At 46.0% G+C, this 15,079-nt stretch overlaps 2 protein-coding genes across 6 annotated transcripts in view; one reads left to right on the top strand and one right to left on the bottom strand.

The window, feature by feature from the left end:
* The window catches only part of ZCWPW1 (zinc finger CW-type and PWWP domain containing 1), a 33,799-nt gene extending 29,735 nt beyond the window's left edge, over positions 1-4,064 (top strand). For all 4 annotated transcript variants that reach the window (XM_090276747.1, XM_090276746.1, XM_090276745.1 and 1 more), the window contains 3 exons: positions 2,409-2,469; positions 2,921-3,055; positions 3,611-4,064. In XM_090276747.1, the coding sequence (XP_090132873.1) occupies positions 2,409-2,469; positions 2,921-3,055; positions 3,611-3,918 (504 nt within the window). In that variant the 3' untranslated portion in view covers positions 3,919-4,064. The remainder of the gene's footprint in view (positions 1-2,408; positions 2,470-2,920; positions 3,056-3,610) is intronic.
* Positions 4,065-5,086: 1,022 nt separating this feature from the next.
* PILRA (paired immunoglobin like type 2 receptor alpha) lies at positions 5,087-14,259 on the bottom strand. 2 transcript variants are annotated; one of them, XM_090276749.1, is made up of 7 exons: positions 14,018-14,259; positions 13,283-13,672; positions 10,238-10,447; positions 6,855-6,885; positions 5,716-5,762; positions 5,463-5,494; positions 5,087-5,294 (listed from the first exon to the last, which is right to left on the bottom strand). In XM_090276749.1, exons 1-7 carry the CDS (start codon positions 14,070-14,072, stop codon positions 5,172-5,174), a joined length of 888 nt encoding a protein of 295 aa, XP_090132875.1. In that variant the 5' UTR covers positions 14,073-14,259; the 3' UTR covers positions 5,087-5,171. The 2 variants fall into 2 exon arrangements, with proteins under 2 accessions (XP_090132875.1, XP_090132876.1); XM_090276750.1 differs by having other exon boundaries at positions 5,716-5,759.
* Positions 14,260-15,079: the final 820 nt, after the last annotated feature.

Here is a 15,079-nt window from a genome sequence, read left to right as displayed (position 1 = left end):
CCTCCTGACTTTTTAAAACATATGACTGCGCTTTCTTCTGGCCTGCTGCTGCCATCGCTGCTGCTGCTGCCACCGCTGCTGCCACCACCACCACACTACATCCTCTCTGCACCGGCTCCACCCCTCCTACCTGTCTGGATGACTATTTCTTCTTTATATCTTTGTTTGCTGGACTTCCATGCAGTTTGGCTCTTTGGAACTTCTGGTTGTTTCATTTTGAGGTAGTTGTATTCCTTCTTAGTTGTGGAGGGAGATGCAGCGTGTCTGTCTACGCCTCCATCCTGGCTGGAAGTCCTAGATTCTTTGTATTTTAGATTACAGTTCTATATCAGATTTGCCTTTTGAAAATATTTTTTCTCAGTCTGTGGCTTGTCTTCTCATCATTTCTGTAGCATTCTATTCTATTAAAAAGGCAATTATAGACACAGGAGACTTCCGGCCAAGATGGAGGCATAGACTGACATGCTCCGTCTCCCTCCACAACTAAGAAGGAATACAACTACCGCAAAACCAGTGATAACCAGAAGTTCCAGAAAATAAATGGAAGTCCAGCGTATGAAATTATAAAGAAATGGTGCTCATCCAGACAGGTGGGAGGGGCAAAGCCAGGGAGGAGAGGTCAAGCTGTGCTGTCCACGGAAACAGCGGTGACGGCTGCAGGACAACGGTAAGCACAGACACCCATATTTAAGAGGAGGCGAGAAGCACCTGGGGAGCACCCCCGACTGCAGACCAGACCCGTCAACTTGCGATTCCAAAGCCAGGGAAGGCAGACCCCCATTGCCTTGGACTCTGAGGCCCGGTTGGGGTGGGGACGGAGGAGGAGGCTCCCGGTCTCTCAGCGGAGAAAGGCAGGAATCCATCTTGGACCCCCACCCCTGCAGAAAACGCCAGGTTGTGACAAATGCACAGGGCTCCGACTCCTATAGCGTAGGAGGTGTGACAGCCCTGTCCAGGAAGCAAAGGTAAACACAAAACTGTTCAGGATGGCACAGATCATGATAGAGATACCAGTGACGCAGCTGACCACACAGCAAATTTTTAATCTAACGAAGCAGCAGATAGGAAATCTTTCTGAGGCTCAGTTCAGAGCTTTGGTTATAAAAGTGCTTACAGACCTAACAGCAGATCTTAAACAAGACAGGGAAGGAATGAAGGCTAGTCCTGCTGAAATAAACAGAAACACATACGAAACTAGTGGTGAGGGAAAGAAAACCAGGGATCGAATCAACAACTTGGAATATAGGGAAGGAACAAACAGTCAACCAGTGCAGAAAGAGGAAATGAAAAGTGAGGAAAATGAGGAGAGGCTTAGAAACTTATCGGACAGCTATAAGTGGGCCAACATCTGAATCATAGGGTTGCCAGAAGGTGAAGAAGAAGAACTAGAAATTGAAAAATTATGTGAAAAAATAACGAAGCAGAACTTCCCTAACTTGGGGAAGGAAATAGACTTACAGGTTCAGGAAGCACAGAGAGTTCCGAAACAACTGGACCCAGGGAGAACTACACCAAGACACATTATAATCAAAATGTCAAAAATTAAGGATAGGCGCACATTCTCCTGGCTGTGAGGGTGCGCCCGGCTCTGCAGACTCGTGAATGGAGGCCTTGCTTTACTGCTCAAAAAAAAAAAAAAAAAAAAAAAAAAAATTAAGGATAAAGAGAGAATCTTAAAAGCAGCAAGAGAGAAGAAGAGAATTACATACAAAGGGCTCCCAATAAGACTATCAGCTGATTTCTCAAAAGAAACTCTGCAAGCAAGAAGAGACTGGCAAGAAATATTCACATAATGTAAAGCAAAAACCTACAACCGTGATTACTCTATCTAGCGAAGCTGTCATTCAGAATAGAAGGGCAGAGAAAGTGCTTCCAGGACAAAGTAAAACTGAAGGAGTTCATCAGATCCAAACCACTGTTATATGAAATGTTAAAGGGACTTGTTTAGGAGAAAGAGGATCAGAACTATGAACATTAAAATGAAAACTGTATCACAACAATCAACAACAGAAGCTAGGGAACTGAAACAAAGGCAAACTAAATAGGCAACGAGAATATGAAAAGAATTATAGGTATGGGGAACATTATGGGGGGAGGTCAGTGGGGAGGGGGAAGGGGGAAAGGGAGGGAGATGGTACCAGAATTAAGAAGCATAGTAGGAGGGAGTGGAGTAGATAGGAAGATGTTGAGAAGAACTATATGCACAACCAATGGGCATGGACTAAGGGTGGGGGACAACTGGAGGGAGGGATGTCACTGGGTGGAGGGGAACAAAGGGAAAAGAAATTGGGACAACTGTAACAGCATAATCAATAAAGCATATTAAAAAAAATCTACTGAAACTAAAAAAAATAAAAGCAATTATGTGACTTTATTTCTCTTTTCTTGTTTTTCTGTCTCATCCTTAGGACTCATCTTTGCCCAGTCCCAAGCCAGCCAAAACTCAGACCAAAAACCCCAAGGCAAGAGGTAAGCAGCCAGCTGGAAATGGGACTCAGGCTGCAGTTAAGGCAGGGCAGAAGCAGAGAGTGTAAGGGGCCTGCAGGTAGCTGGGAACTTACTGTCTCAGCTCCAGAACCTGAGGAAACAGGCAGGACTCATGCTAGTGTCACTGGAGAAACTGTAGCCTCCTGTGTATTGAATGGCAAAATCATAGGAATGAATGTTTTAAATTCTTAGCCAAGAGGGATGACTTTGTAGAAAAGGCAGGCTAAGGAGAACCATAAAGAGAAGATGATGGGGATGAGGGAGAGAAGGGAGAAATATTTGAGAATAAAAGGAACCGAGAGAATTTACTAGATTAAGATTAGCAGAAAGTACAGGGAAAAGACTTAAATATGGGGACTCCATGGACCCTTGACAAACTGTTATTTAGAGAGAAATAAATGTTCTTCACGGTTGGGGGGTTGGGGTGATGCAGGCATAGCAGATGGACGAGACAGTGCTCAGCAAAGGAAGTTGATGAAGAGATCTCTGGGAAATGAACCTGCAACTGTCCCTGTATCCAAAAGGGGAAGGAAAGAAGTACATGGGAATTCAGATCCTGACCAGCCAGGTAAGTCTCTAGACTTGGGAAAAAATTTGGGGAAATAGGGTTCATGTCTGCATCTCTCCTCCTGGGTCATTTTTAAACAATTCTACAGATTTTAATTACTTTAAAAAGAACAAAAATTAGGTCAAAAGGGCATCTCTCAGACTGTAGAATGCAGTACATACTATAGAAACATAATGGTTGTAGATTTGACCAAGAATGGTAAGGAGGCAGGAAACTAACATTTATTGAGTATTGCCATGCACTGGCTAGATAGATACATCCATACTCGTTCACTTTAATTTTTTTCAGTATTTCTATGACTGGATATTTTCCATTTGAATAATAAGGAGACTGAGACTCAAAGAGTTTAAAATTTACTCAAGACTCATATATCTAGCGTATGGTCAATCCATGGCTTGAATCCAGGTCTTTCTGACTACAAAGCCCATTTCTTTCTATTGAGAAAGGTAATCTTTTCCAGAGATATTTTGGAAATAGAAATTTAGGAGTTTGATTTGTAAAAGGTAAAGACAGATGACTTAATAAGACTCTCAGTTTTGTCACTTTTTCATTTAGACCCTAAGAAAAAATTTAAAGCTCCCCAAAGCAAGTTGTCAGCAACAAATTTGTCTGAAGAAAAAGAGGCTAGAATGGTGCCAAAGGACCTGATCCTACCAGCTCATCACGGGGTCTGTCCTTCTATGGGGAAAGAAGAGGCTGGTCCTCAGGAGCTACAGGAGGCTGGAAGCTTATGCCTTGATGATGAAGCCTCCAGTGACCTGGACCTTGAGCAACTCATGGAAGATGTTGGAAAAATGCCAGAGCAGAGGGTGGAGCCACAGCATAGAGACGACACAGAGGAGTTCACATTCTTTGAGGAGTAGTTCTGCACTCTTGTGTTCTCTCCCCTCTTCCCTGGGAGCAGGAGGGAGAGCCTCTCCAAGGGTCCCAGAGAATTGTTGGGACTGGTCATTGACTACAAGATTAATTGGCTAAAGTCAGAGTTGTATGGTTTATGTATTAATAAAATTGCCTTAATTGGTTTGGTTTGTCTCTAACTGCTTGCTTCCTTTTGGCTTCTCTCCCTCCTTCTCGTCAGTGCGGCACATCATTGTTGCTGGTGGCAGAACTGCACAGTGTAAGAATCTAAAAGGAGGACATTGAGAAGGGCAGGTCTGGGTTCAAATCTGACTCATTTACTAACTGTGTGGCTTTAGGAAAAGCACTGTAACCATTCTGGTTCTTTGTTTTGTCTCAAATGAGCACATCTAATACCATATAGGGTTGTTGATATTTAAATGAGGTGATGCATAACAAAATACATGCCAGTTATTATTGTAAGGGAAGTAGAATGGTTAGATTGTGAGCAGACCTTGGGTTCTGGGCTGCTTACCAGTGTTTGAAGACTTGTATTGTTTCCAGGCCTGAAGCAGTCACTGAACTAGAGGAGGAATCTTGGGTGTGTGCTATCTATTACAGTTCATTTTTGGTGAGAAAGACAGAAGTTGAAGGTGACATCATTTTTCTCGTTAAATGCATTCAGGTAAATCCTACAGGTACTTTTATTTTTGTGGGCAAGGGTAAGAAGTTGAAGAGAGAACTGGAGCAGATGGCTGTTTCTCTCAGGTTCTTGGTGGCCTTTGACCCTTGTTGACTTCTGAGTCGCCTATGTTTGCTGAGCTTATTACTTTTTAATTTTTTAAATTGTTGTTCTATTAGTTGTCCCAATTTCCCCCCATGACTTCCCACTGCTTCACCCCCACACTCCCACAGTCAATCCCCGCCCTATTATCCATGTCCATGAGTCATTTATACTAGTTCCTTGACTAGACCCTCCCCTTCTTTACCTCCTTCTCCCCCACCCGTCTGGTCACTGTCAGTCTGCTCCTTGTTACATGTCTCTGGTTCTATTTTGCTCATTCGTTTCTTTTGTTCATTAGGTTCCTGTATTAGGTTAGCTCATATGGTATTTGTCTTTTGCTGCCTGGCTTATTTCACTAAGCATAATACTCTCCAGTTCCATCCATGCTGTCTCGAAAAGTAGGAGTTCTTTCTTTCTGGTGTGTAGTATTCTACTGGCTGGGATTATTATGGGAAGTGGTGATCACTCTGAGCAGCCATCATTCAGTCCCACTCCTTAGGCCTTTAGGTTAGAGTATAGGGTTTCTTCCTGGGGGCTGTTGTGGAGAAGGTGGCAGGGAGGTGCTGACAGTGAGGTTGAGCTGGAGAGGACAAGGGAGGCATAGTGGATGCCATCATCCTGGTTGAGAACAGAAAGATGGGGTTAGAAGTGGAGGGGAGCTGAGCCTGTCTTAGAGCAGGGACCCCACCCCTAAGAGCCTTGCCGATACTTTAACCCCTCTATTCTTTCCACCCCACCTTCTCCAAGCTTCTCTTTAATTCTTTCAGGCTCTAGGGAGCTGCTTACCTTTGGTTCAAGATTGGGGTCTTCATGTTGCTCTAGGAAAAAAAAATCAAGATGTGCCAGGGTCAGACGGCACAGCAGCCAGGGTAGAGAAGTGGGTGGAGGCTCAGCAGTGAGATCATCTGCTAGCTGAGGACCAGGGTCACATGGGAGGGAGGGGTGAGGTGTGGGAAAGAGGAAAATGCCTAGGGGCACATGTGTGGGGAAGAAGGAAGGGTCAGTGTGCAGAGTGGGGAGTGACGGCAGTAGAACTGACCTTTATTCCCAGGGTTATACTTCTCCTCAGTGTTGTGGAAGGGTCTGCTGCATGGGAAGGAAAGGGTGGGAAATGTGTCAGAGGCTGAGCAGAAGAGTTAAAACCTGCATCAGGCTGGTTTTTGGGGGGTTGGGGGGCAGGTGCTCTGCGACTTCCTTGGATCTAATTGGAAGGTGCAGGCAATGGCTTGAGGCTCCCAGAAGGAGGCTGCCTGGAAGAGCATTGAAAGATGATTGTGGTGTATATAGCCCAGGAGAGGTCCCAGAGTGCCAACAGAGGAGGGTTGTTCTAGGGAAGCCACTTTTGTAGGAAGGGGGCACAGGAGGAGAAATAGGAAGGGTGAGTTCCTGTCCCCTCTGCTGGCACTGCCTTGATTAAGACTGGAGAAGGAAAACCACAGCCTCTAGGTGGGTGCTCAGGCCTGGGGCCCCAGGAGGAGACACCACCCTGGGAGGGGACCTGAGGAAGGCAGCTGGCGAAAGTCAGGGAGGCAGAGAAAGAAGGGATGGGGACTTAGGGAAGAAAGAGTGTGGAAATGGGAAGAAGGATGGAGAAAAGGAAACTGGTGGGAGAGTGAGGAGGACAGGATGGGAGCTGGGCACAGAGAGGAGGCCAGGCTGGCAGCTCCGTGGGGGCGGTGCTCTGAGAAAAGACAGATGGTAGAGGTGATGGAGGCAACAATTCTTGTGGCCCCTTCAGGCACCTCAGCAGGGGAAAAGGCAGATTGGACAGTGAGCAAGAAAGAGGAAAAAGCATGGAACGGGAAACTGTGTTTGGGAAGGACGGTGTTCAAGGTGAAAAGAAGAAAGGATGAACAGAAAGAAAAGCTGAGAACTGGCCATGAAAGGAGGAGAAAAGAGGATACCAGAGAAAGAGAAAAGAGATATTCTGGGAAAGAATCAGAGAAACTGCTGGAACCCCTAGGTCCACCATTCTTGATTTGTTTGTTCTCAGAAGCCAGAGCCTCAGGAAATAAAGAGCCTAGCCTGGTAGGGATGTATGTGGATGTTGATAGAAAAGTCAAGGATGAGAACAGCTGTGGAAGGGTCCCTCTCACTGTTCTCATAAGGACGCTTCTTGTTTCCCAAACTAGCGCCCTCTGCCCCCCACCCCCTGCCTGCCAGAGGACAAGCACTCACCTGTCTGGGGCTCTTGCTTTGGTCTGCAGAGCTGTGGAGGAACCAACAGCCTGTGAGTGCCACCCAAAACAGCATCTCTCCTGCCTTTTCTGCTTTTCTGCTCCGTCCTACTCTGAGACCATCCTTGGAGAGATCAGGGCTACAAAGCAGCTCTGCTGAAACCCATGTGGGAAGGGCCTGGGACTCAAAGCCAGCACCCAGCTGGCACCCGAAAGCCACCACACCTGTTCTGCTATTGTTCTCAACACCCAACACCAAATCAGGAGCGCTCTCTGCACCCTGTGCCCCCTTCACCCTGCTCTCTCTCCCTACCTTTTTGGCTGCTTCCTTCACTTTTCCTTGAACTCCCTGCAGTCCCCCAACCTGCTCCCCCCACTGCTGAGCCCTGGCCACCCACCCTGTCCCTCCCCGCTCTTGTCACAGGCACCATTGCTCCCTCCTGCCCAGACAAACCAGTCTTGTCTTTCCTTCTGAGTGGTGGCTGTTTCTCTCTCCCACCTGATGAACCCCATGGCTGGAATCTGTGTTTGCACTGCAACCTGTTCCTTGTTTCCACTGAGGACTCTGTTGTCCCTCCCACCCCGACCAACACACACTATCCTCCCTCCAGATTCTCCTAAGTGTCTCTACAGTATTTCCCAAGCATGTGACCCCTGGTTCACACACATCCTCTCCACCCCTGGCCGCCCTCCTGGGAGGTCTCATCATCCACAGGGACAATCCTCTAACACACCAGACTCACCCATCCCCCCACCCCCAACTCCAGTGACCTCCATTCCACTGGACTTTATTTTGATCACTAGGAATGAGAAATCTAAAATATTACATGCTAGTATCATTTTTATGCTACAACTTTCTTTCATCCCAGCTATTTTTTGCCATCTTCCCCCTACACCTGTGCTTTGACCTCTCTGAGCTCTTGTCCCCTGATAATCCACTTTCTTTCAGGTTATCTAGTCTGTCTGTGAGTCCCCCACTCTCCATTCAGGCCCTTTCACCAGCTCCTTGACCTCCTGAGTTCCCCTGTCCTGCCACACCGAGCTGACAAATTTCCAACCCTGCATGAGTCTATGTCATGGAATGCTATTTGCTTATCCAATATCCATTCACCTCTTCTCACTCAGTTACAGAACCTTGATTTTATTTGGAGTGGCAGTGTGCTTCCCTACAGATAGATGTGAAACATATGACAATTCTGGCCAATAAGATATAAGGGGAAGTGTGGGCAGGACTTGCAGGAAAGCTTCTGGACTACAGTACATTTTCTTGTCACCTCCAACCTTCATCCTTACTTTCAGGAGGACAGATAACTAGGGCATAATCTTTTTGTCCTTTCTTCCTCCCTCCTGTTTCCTGCTTGGATTCAGAAATAATGGCTGGGATCTTAGACGCCACCTTGGAAGCAAACTTCAGGATAGAAGTCAGTATCCAGAAACAGCAGAAAGGTAGGAGCCTAAGTACCTAAGGACTATCTGCTTCCAGATTCTTTTATATGAGGGGAAAAAACTCTTCTGTCTTATTTAAACAACTGTTATTTATGGTCTCTGGTGCTAGCAGGTGAACACAAGTCTTAACCAGTAAATCCTAAAGGTTTCTTAACTTCATGGTTAAAAACTGTTGGGGAAAACCACAATCATGTGCAACGATGCTTTTATAGATTTATGGCTTCTTATCTGAGTGGAATCCTTAAGTACAATCTTTCGTTTCCTTGGTGACTACATCACATTTTCTCTCCATCTCTGATCTTCACCCTTACTTTCAGAAGAAACCACTGTGGTGTTTTCTTTGCAGAATTTTTAAAAATCTAAACTTTTATGAAGTTGTATTTATCAATATTGTTATTCATTGCCTTTGGGTTTTATGTCTCACTTTCGGAGGTCATCTCCACCAATGGTTCCGGCACTATGTATTGAATTACTCATCTTTCCCTATTAATTCCAAATTTTACCATTTAATTTCCTAAATTCCTGCTTATATTTGGATCTATTTATATCGTGCCTATATTTGAGTTTTTTCTTTTCTTCCATTAGTTTATCTCTAATCTGTTTATTTATTATATTCGAGTATTGCATCACTTTAATTATTGTAGCTTAATAATTATGTGTTAATGCTCATTGCTTACTTTGTGCCAGGGTCTATTCTAAATGCATTATGTTTAATTGTCATGACAACCCCCAGGGTAATTACTATTATTATCCCTATTTTACTGATGAGTAAGTTGAGGCACAGAGTTGACCCAGTCAGATTCTATGATCTCCACCTCTGTGCTTTAATATCTAATAGAGAAAATATTGTTGCAAAGTTTTAAAATAATTTCAAATCCATTTTGATGCTTTTGGAGCATAATAATTAATGCCTCTAGCCCTGTGCTCTCTTTGAGCTGTAAACATAGGCATCTAAATTTCTGATGGATGTCTCTACTCAGATGCCACATAGTGTCTCAAACATATTATATCCCAAACTGGAGGAATCATCTTTCTCCCCTAAACATGGCCTTTGACCTCATATGTTCCCTAATTCACATGGGTGAACTTCCTTGTTCACTCAAGTTGTAAACATGGGACTTCTCCCTGCTCCCTTGCCCCTACATCAATCCAATCACCAAGTCTTACTGATTCCCTCTTAGAATCTGGCTCTCTCTGTAGACCTATGTATCTGCAAGGCAAAGTGAGGTTGCCACTTGGCTGCTTCATGTCCTCTTCTCCCATCTTCTACCTCCTTCATTGCACTGAGCTACTTAACAGTTCCCAGAATGGTTTCCTTTGCTTGGAAGAACAGAGATCTCTACACCACCCTCGCCACCCACATCCCTGGCTAATTCTTTTTTCACTCTTTGAGACTTTTCGTAGCATTGCTTCCTCTGGGAATTCCTCCCTGATTCCTCTCCTTCCTCCCAACTTACCATAGCTCTTTCTGAGTGAAGCAATCAGCCCTTGAGGCACCTCCTGCCCCTTGGAGTTTCATGAAAGCAGGGCCTCTGCTTTATTTATTTATACTGTATCTCCAATCACAAGCCAGGCCTGGAAAGCTGGCACCCCACGAATATTTGCTAAGCTGAGCCAACTTCCTGTCCTTTCTGTTCTCTCCTTCCATGAACCAAAAGGTGAGGACTGATGAGAAATGATTAAGTCAAGAAACAAGAGCTGAAAAATGATCAGACTTGTGGGGAAGAGTTAGTTGGTCTAGAGCGGTGGTTCTCAGACTTGGTCACTCACAGACACCACCTGAGGACACTGTTAACAATGCAGATTCCCAAATCCAGACCTCACCCCAGCAGGGATTGGGATTTTTAACAGGCACCTGTGGTCATTCTGATGCAAGTGGGTTTAGAGAAACACCTGGTTGGGAAGCTTGGAGAGAGAGTGGGGCCTTTGACAACTTACCTTTGCTTCTCTTCCATCTGAGGTAGACCATCAGTCCCAAAAGTGCAACTGTGAGCACAGCACCAGCCAACGCCACCCCAACTATAGCTCCTAGAGTCAGGGGCATAGACCCTGAGCTTTCTTTGTTTCCTGAGGCACTGAAGCCATCTGTGGAGGTAGTAATGGTGCTGGTGATGGTGCTGGTGGGGCGCTCCGTGGGTTTCTCTGGGGCTGAGAAGACATGAGAAATAAGCAAATTCTCCCTTGGAGGACTGGAGGTATCTGGGCGACACTGTCACATCCTGTTTCCTATTTTGGGGAATATTGGGTGTGGGGAGTAACCCTCTGAAGCTATCATACCGGGAGGGGATTAACAAAATGAAATGTTGAAGGCTGAGATTACAGTATACATCGTTCAATTTAAATCCTGACTCCACCACTGATCAGCGGTATGACTTCAGAACCTCCAAATAGGGATAACTAGATCACAGGATTAAAGAGAATATTTATTGTAGCAAAAGACCCATAACATAAAATTTACAGTTTTAACCATATTTAAGTGTATGGTTCAGTGACATTAAGTACATTCACATTGTTGTGCAACCATCACCACCATCCACCTCCACAACTTTTTAATCCTCCCAAACTGAAACTCTGTACCTATTTAATGACTCCCCATATAGTCGATTACATTCTAATAACTATGTATATGGTGTCAGGTAGATGTGAGATTTATTGGGATGATCACTTAGTAAGTTACATAATGTCTGATCACTGAGGTATACACCTGAAACAAATATAACAATGTATGTAAATTGTAATTTAAAAATTAAAAAAGACTAAAATATAAATTAAAAAAATATTTGACCCTGTCAAAAAACAGTGAAACCAAATGGAGAGACCAGAAATGCATACTATACCACAAAAAAACATAGAAGCCAAATCTATGAATCAATGCAGAAGAAGAAAAATTCAATAAATAAAAAAAATACGATTGGGACAACTGATTAATTTTTTGTACACAGATCAATTTAATTAGTTGTCTCACATCATATAACAAAATAAATTCTCACTACATTAAAGAGTTTTACTGTGAAAAGAAACCATACAAAAGTTAGAAGAAATTAAAATATTTTCAACCCATAATGGGATATGAGATTTTGGGCTTAGAAATGAAAGAAAAAAATTGCAAAGGATAATACTACTAGATTCGGCTATAAAAGAAAAACGTCTGTATATAAAAAAATTAATAAGCCAACCACAAACATATTTGTTGCAAATATTCCTTTAGTGTGATGTCTTTAAAAAACAATTTTATTTATCTATTTTTAGAGAGAGAGGAAGGGAGGGAGAAAGGGAGCGAAACATTAATCTATGAGAGAAACATCAATTGGTTGCCTCTCCTATGCGCTTCTGGACAGAATACGCAACCCAGGCACGTGCCCTGATTGAGAATCAAACCAGTGACCTTTCGCTTTGCGGTACAACGCCCAACCAACTGAGCCACACCAGCCGAGGCAGTGATGTCTTTACATTGTGGTACTTGGATTAAAAACACTTCCTTTAATTATTTTCTTGTGTTTTTAAAAAAAATAATAGTATGAATATCCTATTAACTGCATGAACTGAAAAATTAATTTACTGATAAAAACCTTAAACTAAATGTGACTCAAACAGAAAAATGAGAAAAGTAAGAATTAGGGAAGGAAGAGGAGGGATCTAGAAAGAGGCAACATCGCTTAAAATGGCCATTTAAGGAGATATGGAAGAGGAGCAGGAAGTATAAACCTAAGGCAGTTTGTTTAATTCAGATTGTGAACCACTTTATACCAGCTCTGGGTCAAGCAAGACAGGGCAGTGGTTTATCCAGGCTGGGAGAAGTGATTCATCACTGACATAGTTCAGACTTGCCAGCGTAAGTGATTATAAAAAGCAAATCGACTTACACTGCACCCCTCTATGCCTGGGACTGGGAGAGAGTTCCTCCCCCACTGCCCTGGAGACAGTTTGGATTCAAGTTCCCACGCCACTGTGAGTTATTCAGGAAAGTCAATTAATGCAACACACCCCATAGTAGGTTAAAAATAGGTCGAGACAACAAGATGATCAAGTCAGTAGGTGAGACTGAGCGGCTAATGGTTAGGAGAGAAGGCTGTGAGGTTAAACTGGGTTGAAATTCCACTTGTACCATAATTGTGACTTTGTGCAGGTGAGAGCCTTGGTTTCCTCATCTAGAACGGGAAGATGATAGTGGTTCCTACTGTTATTGAGGGGTTATGGTGCAGGTTAACCAGGGGGGTGCAGACCAAAGTATTCAGTTGGGATGAGGTGCACAGTAAGTGGGAGCTGCCCTTACTACTACTGCAGAGGGGCCTCTAATGACCAGGGCAGAGGCAGAAGGGGACAACAGAGGGGTTTGTGTGGGGGAGGTGGGGACTTGGGTGGTCGCTGTGAAGGCCAAAAATGGTACAAAGGGTGGAGATGGTAAAGGATAAGAAAGAGATGGGACTGGGATGGGGGTGTTGAGGGCCATGTTCTGAGGAGCAGAGTGGGGAAAAAAATGCAGGGAGATTGGGAAAACAGGTGATAGGGTGTTACCAGGGGCAGAGGCATCCTCGGGCCCTTCCTGTGTACCTCCTGTGTGTGCCAGACTGAGCTCATGGCTGTGGGGAGACACAGATATGGGGCTAACTGGGGCTCCACACACAGACACGTGACAAAGGGAAGGCAGGCCATATCCTGAAAAAGGCAAGTTCACCTGTAGGACTTGGGGTGAGAGGAGGGGGCAGAGCTGGAGCCCCATCTTGGAGCAGGATAACCAGGGAGCCTGGAATGTGCTGAAGCCTGGGGACAGGGTTGGGGGCTGGATCTGGAGGGGGCAGTGAGGGGTATGGGCAAGGAAGGCAGCCCAAGTCTGGGGGAGATTATGGTGAAAAAGGTAAAATTGGCAGAGGCCTGGGAAGGCGTCAGGGGCAGGGAGAGGAATTTGAGAAAAGCTCAGGAAGAGGGGCACCTGGACTTAGTCCTGGGGCAGGAGGGCACTGGCAGCTGGGGCAGGGGACTCACCTCTACTGATGGTGAGTTTGGTCCCCTCTGTGGACTGCCACTGTTTCTCGCCTTCTGACTTTGTGATCAAATGAACTCGGCAGAAGTACCTAGACTCATCCTTCTTCCGCAGGTTAGAGATCTGAAGGGTGAGGTTCCTCCAGCCTTTTCTCCAGTCCAGGGAGAGGCGGCCCTTGAAATCCTCATGGATGAAAAGCGGGGTTGTGTTGTAGATGAACTTCCCATGGAATTCTTTCCATTTCCAGAATATTCCCACTTTGGGATCGTTGGCTAACTCCCAGGAGTAACAGAAGGAGCAGGTGATCTGGATGGAGCCACCCTCAGGGGCTGAGAGGTGCTTTGGTTGGATGACACCATAAAGAAAGTTCGATTTGCATTTTGCTGAGCCACCTGGAGGAGGGACAAGAGGGAGAGTCTTTGAAATCATTTGGAGAGGAAAAAGATAATCCCAGACAGTCTGGCGCCTTCACCCATGGGCAGAAGTGTGACAGATGGTAGGACTGGCCCTCTGGCTGGGTGTCCCCCCTCCAGGCTTGGGGTAGAGAGCAGGGTGAGGGGTGTGGAGGACCCAGCACTGTGGGACCAGTCCAGCCCATTGCTTGTTGTGGGTGGGAGGCCTATTTGGCTACCCAAGCAGACCCCTTCTCCAGATGCCTGGCCACAACCTCTCTGGAGGGTTCCCCCCAGACCCCCCGCCGTGACCCTGGGCAGAGCCAGGTGGTCCTGGCCACTCACCAGCCTGCAGAGATGCTGGTAGCAGCAGCAGGGACAGCAGCAGGGGCAGACCCATGGCCTTGCTCTCCTCCTGGGGATGAGAAGACAAGCAGAGCCTCTAGGCCAGAAGGGAGGCTCTATGGAGAGGCTGCCTCAGGGTAGTCTGACCACTGGGAGGGGCAGAGTCAGGCTCCTTCAGAGGAGAAGGGAGGGTGGGAGCCTTCCCCAAACACCCCTGTCCCAGAGTGACAAGCACTTCCTTTCTCAATCTGGCTTCTTCTTTCCTATATTGCAAAACGTCTTCCCCTGTGGTCAGTGAAAGAGAGCCATGATATAGGCTCCCCAGACCCCATCTTCATGCTGAAGGGTGTGGTCCTGACCTTGGCTGCCTGGGGCCCCTCCCCACCCACCTGCCTGTCTGCCAGGGGCTTCCTCATCTCCTAGGAGCCAGTCTCCAACTCTCTGTTTCTCATTCTCCTTTTCTCTGCTCCTGTGGTGCCTCTCAGCCTCTGTTTCTCTCTCTCACCCCAGGGGCAAGACCAGCTCAGGCTCTTTCAAGAAAGGAAAGGCAGCCATGAGTTTCTGCCCAGATACAGCCCCTTAGAGAGAGTAGGAGGGAGAGACGCTGTTGGAAATGCCCTCAGCCCCCAGCCCCCAGCCCCATCCCCAGGTGCATCCCGACAGAAACAAGAGCCACAGGCCGCATTCTGTTCCCTCTGTGCATCTCACACCCTCCGCAAGGTTAAGAGGAGAGGCTGGTCTTACATTCCCACCTCCCCAGAGATTGGGCCTCTGAAGGCCACGCCTCAACCCACAGAATTCAAGTTTGGCTCTGCAGGGCCTTCTGTCTTCACCACATCACAGCTGAGGTGACCGAGACTCAGAGAGGGTAGGCCCCAAGTCCAAGACTCTCAAGTGATACGTCCAGGACTCAATTACAGTCTTTTTTTCTTTTTTTATCCTCACCTGATGACATCTTTTCATTGCTTTTAGAGAGAGGGGAAAGGAGAGAGAAACACTGATCTGAGAAGCCTTGATTGATTGTCACCCACATACAACTGAACTAGGGATTGAAACCGAAAC

Source organism: Furipterus horrens, unplaced genomic scaffold, assembly GCF_987537825.1.
Source record: "Furipterus horrens unplaced genomic scaffold, mFurHor1.1.pri manual_scaffold_5, whole genome shotgun sequence".
NCBI classification, from domain to species: Eukaryota; Metazoa; Chordata; class Mammalia; order Chiroptera; family Furipteridae; genus Furipterus; species Furipterus horrens.
This window is presented reverse-complemented; position numbering and strand designations above follow the sequence as displayed.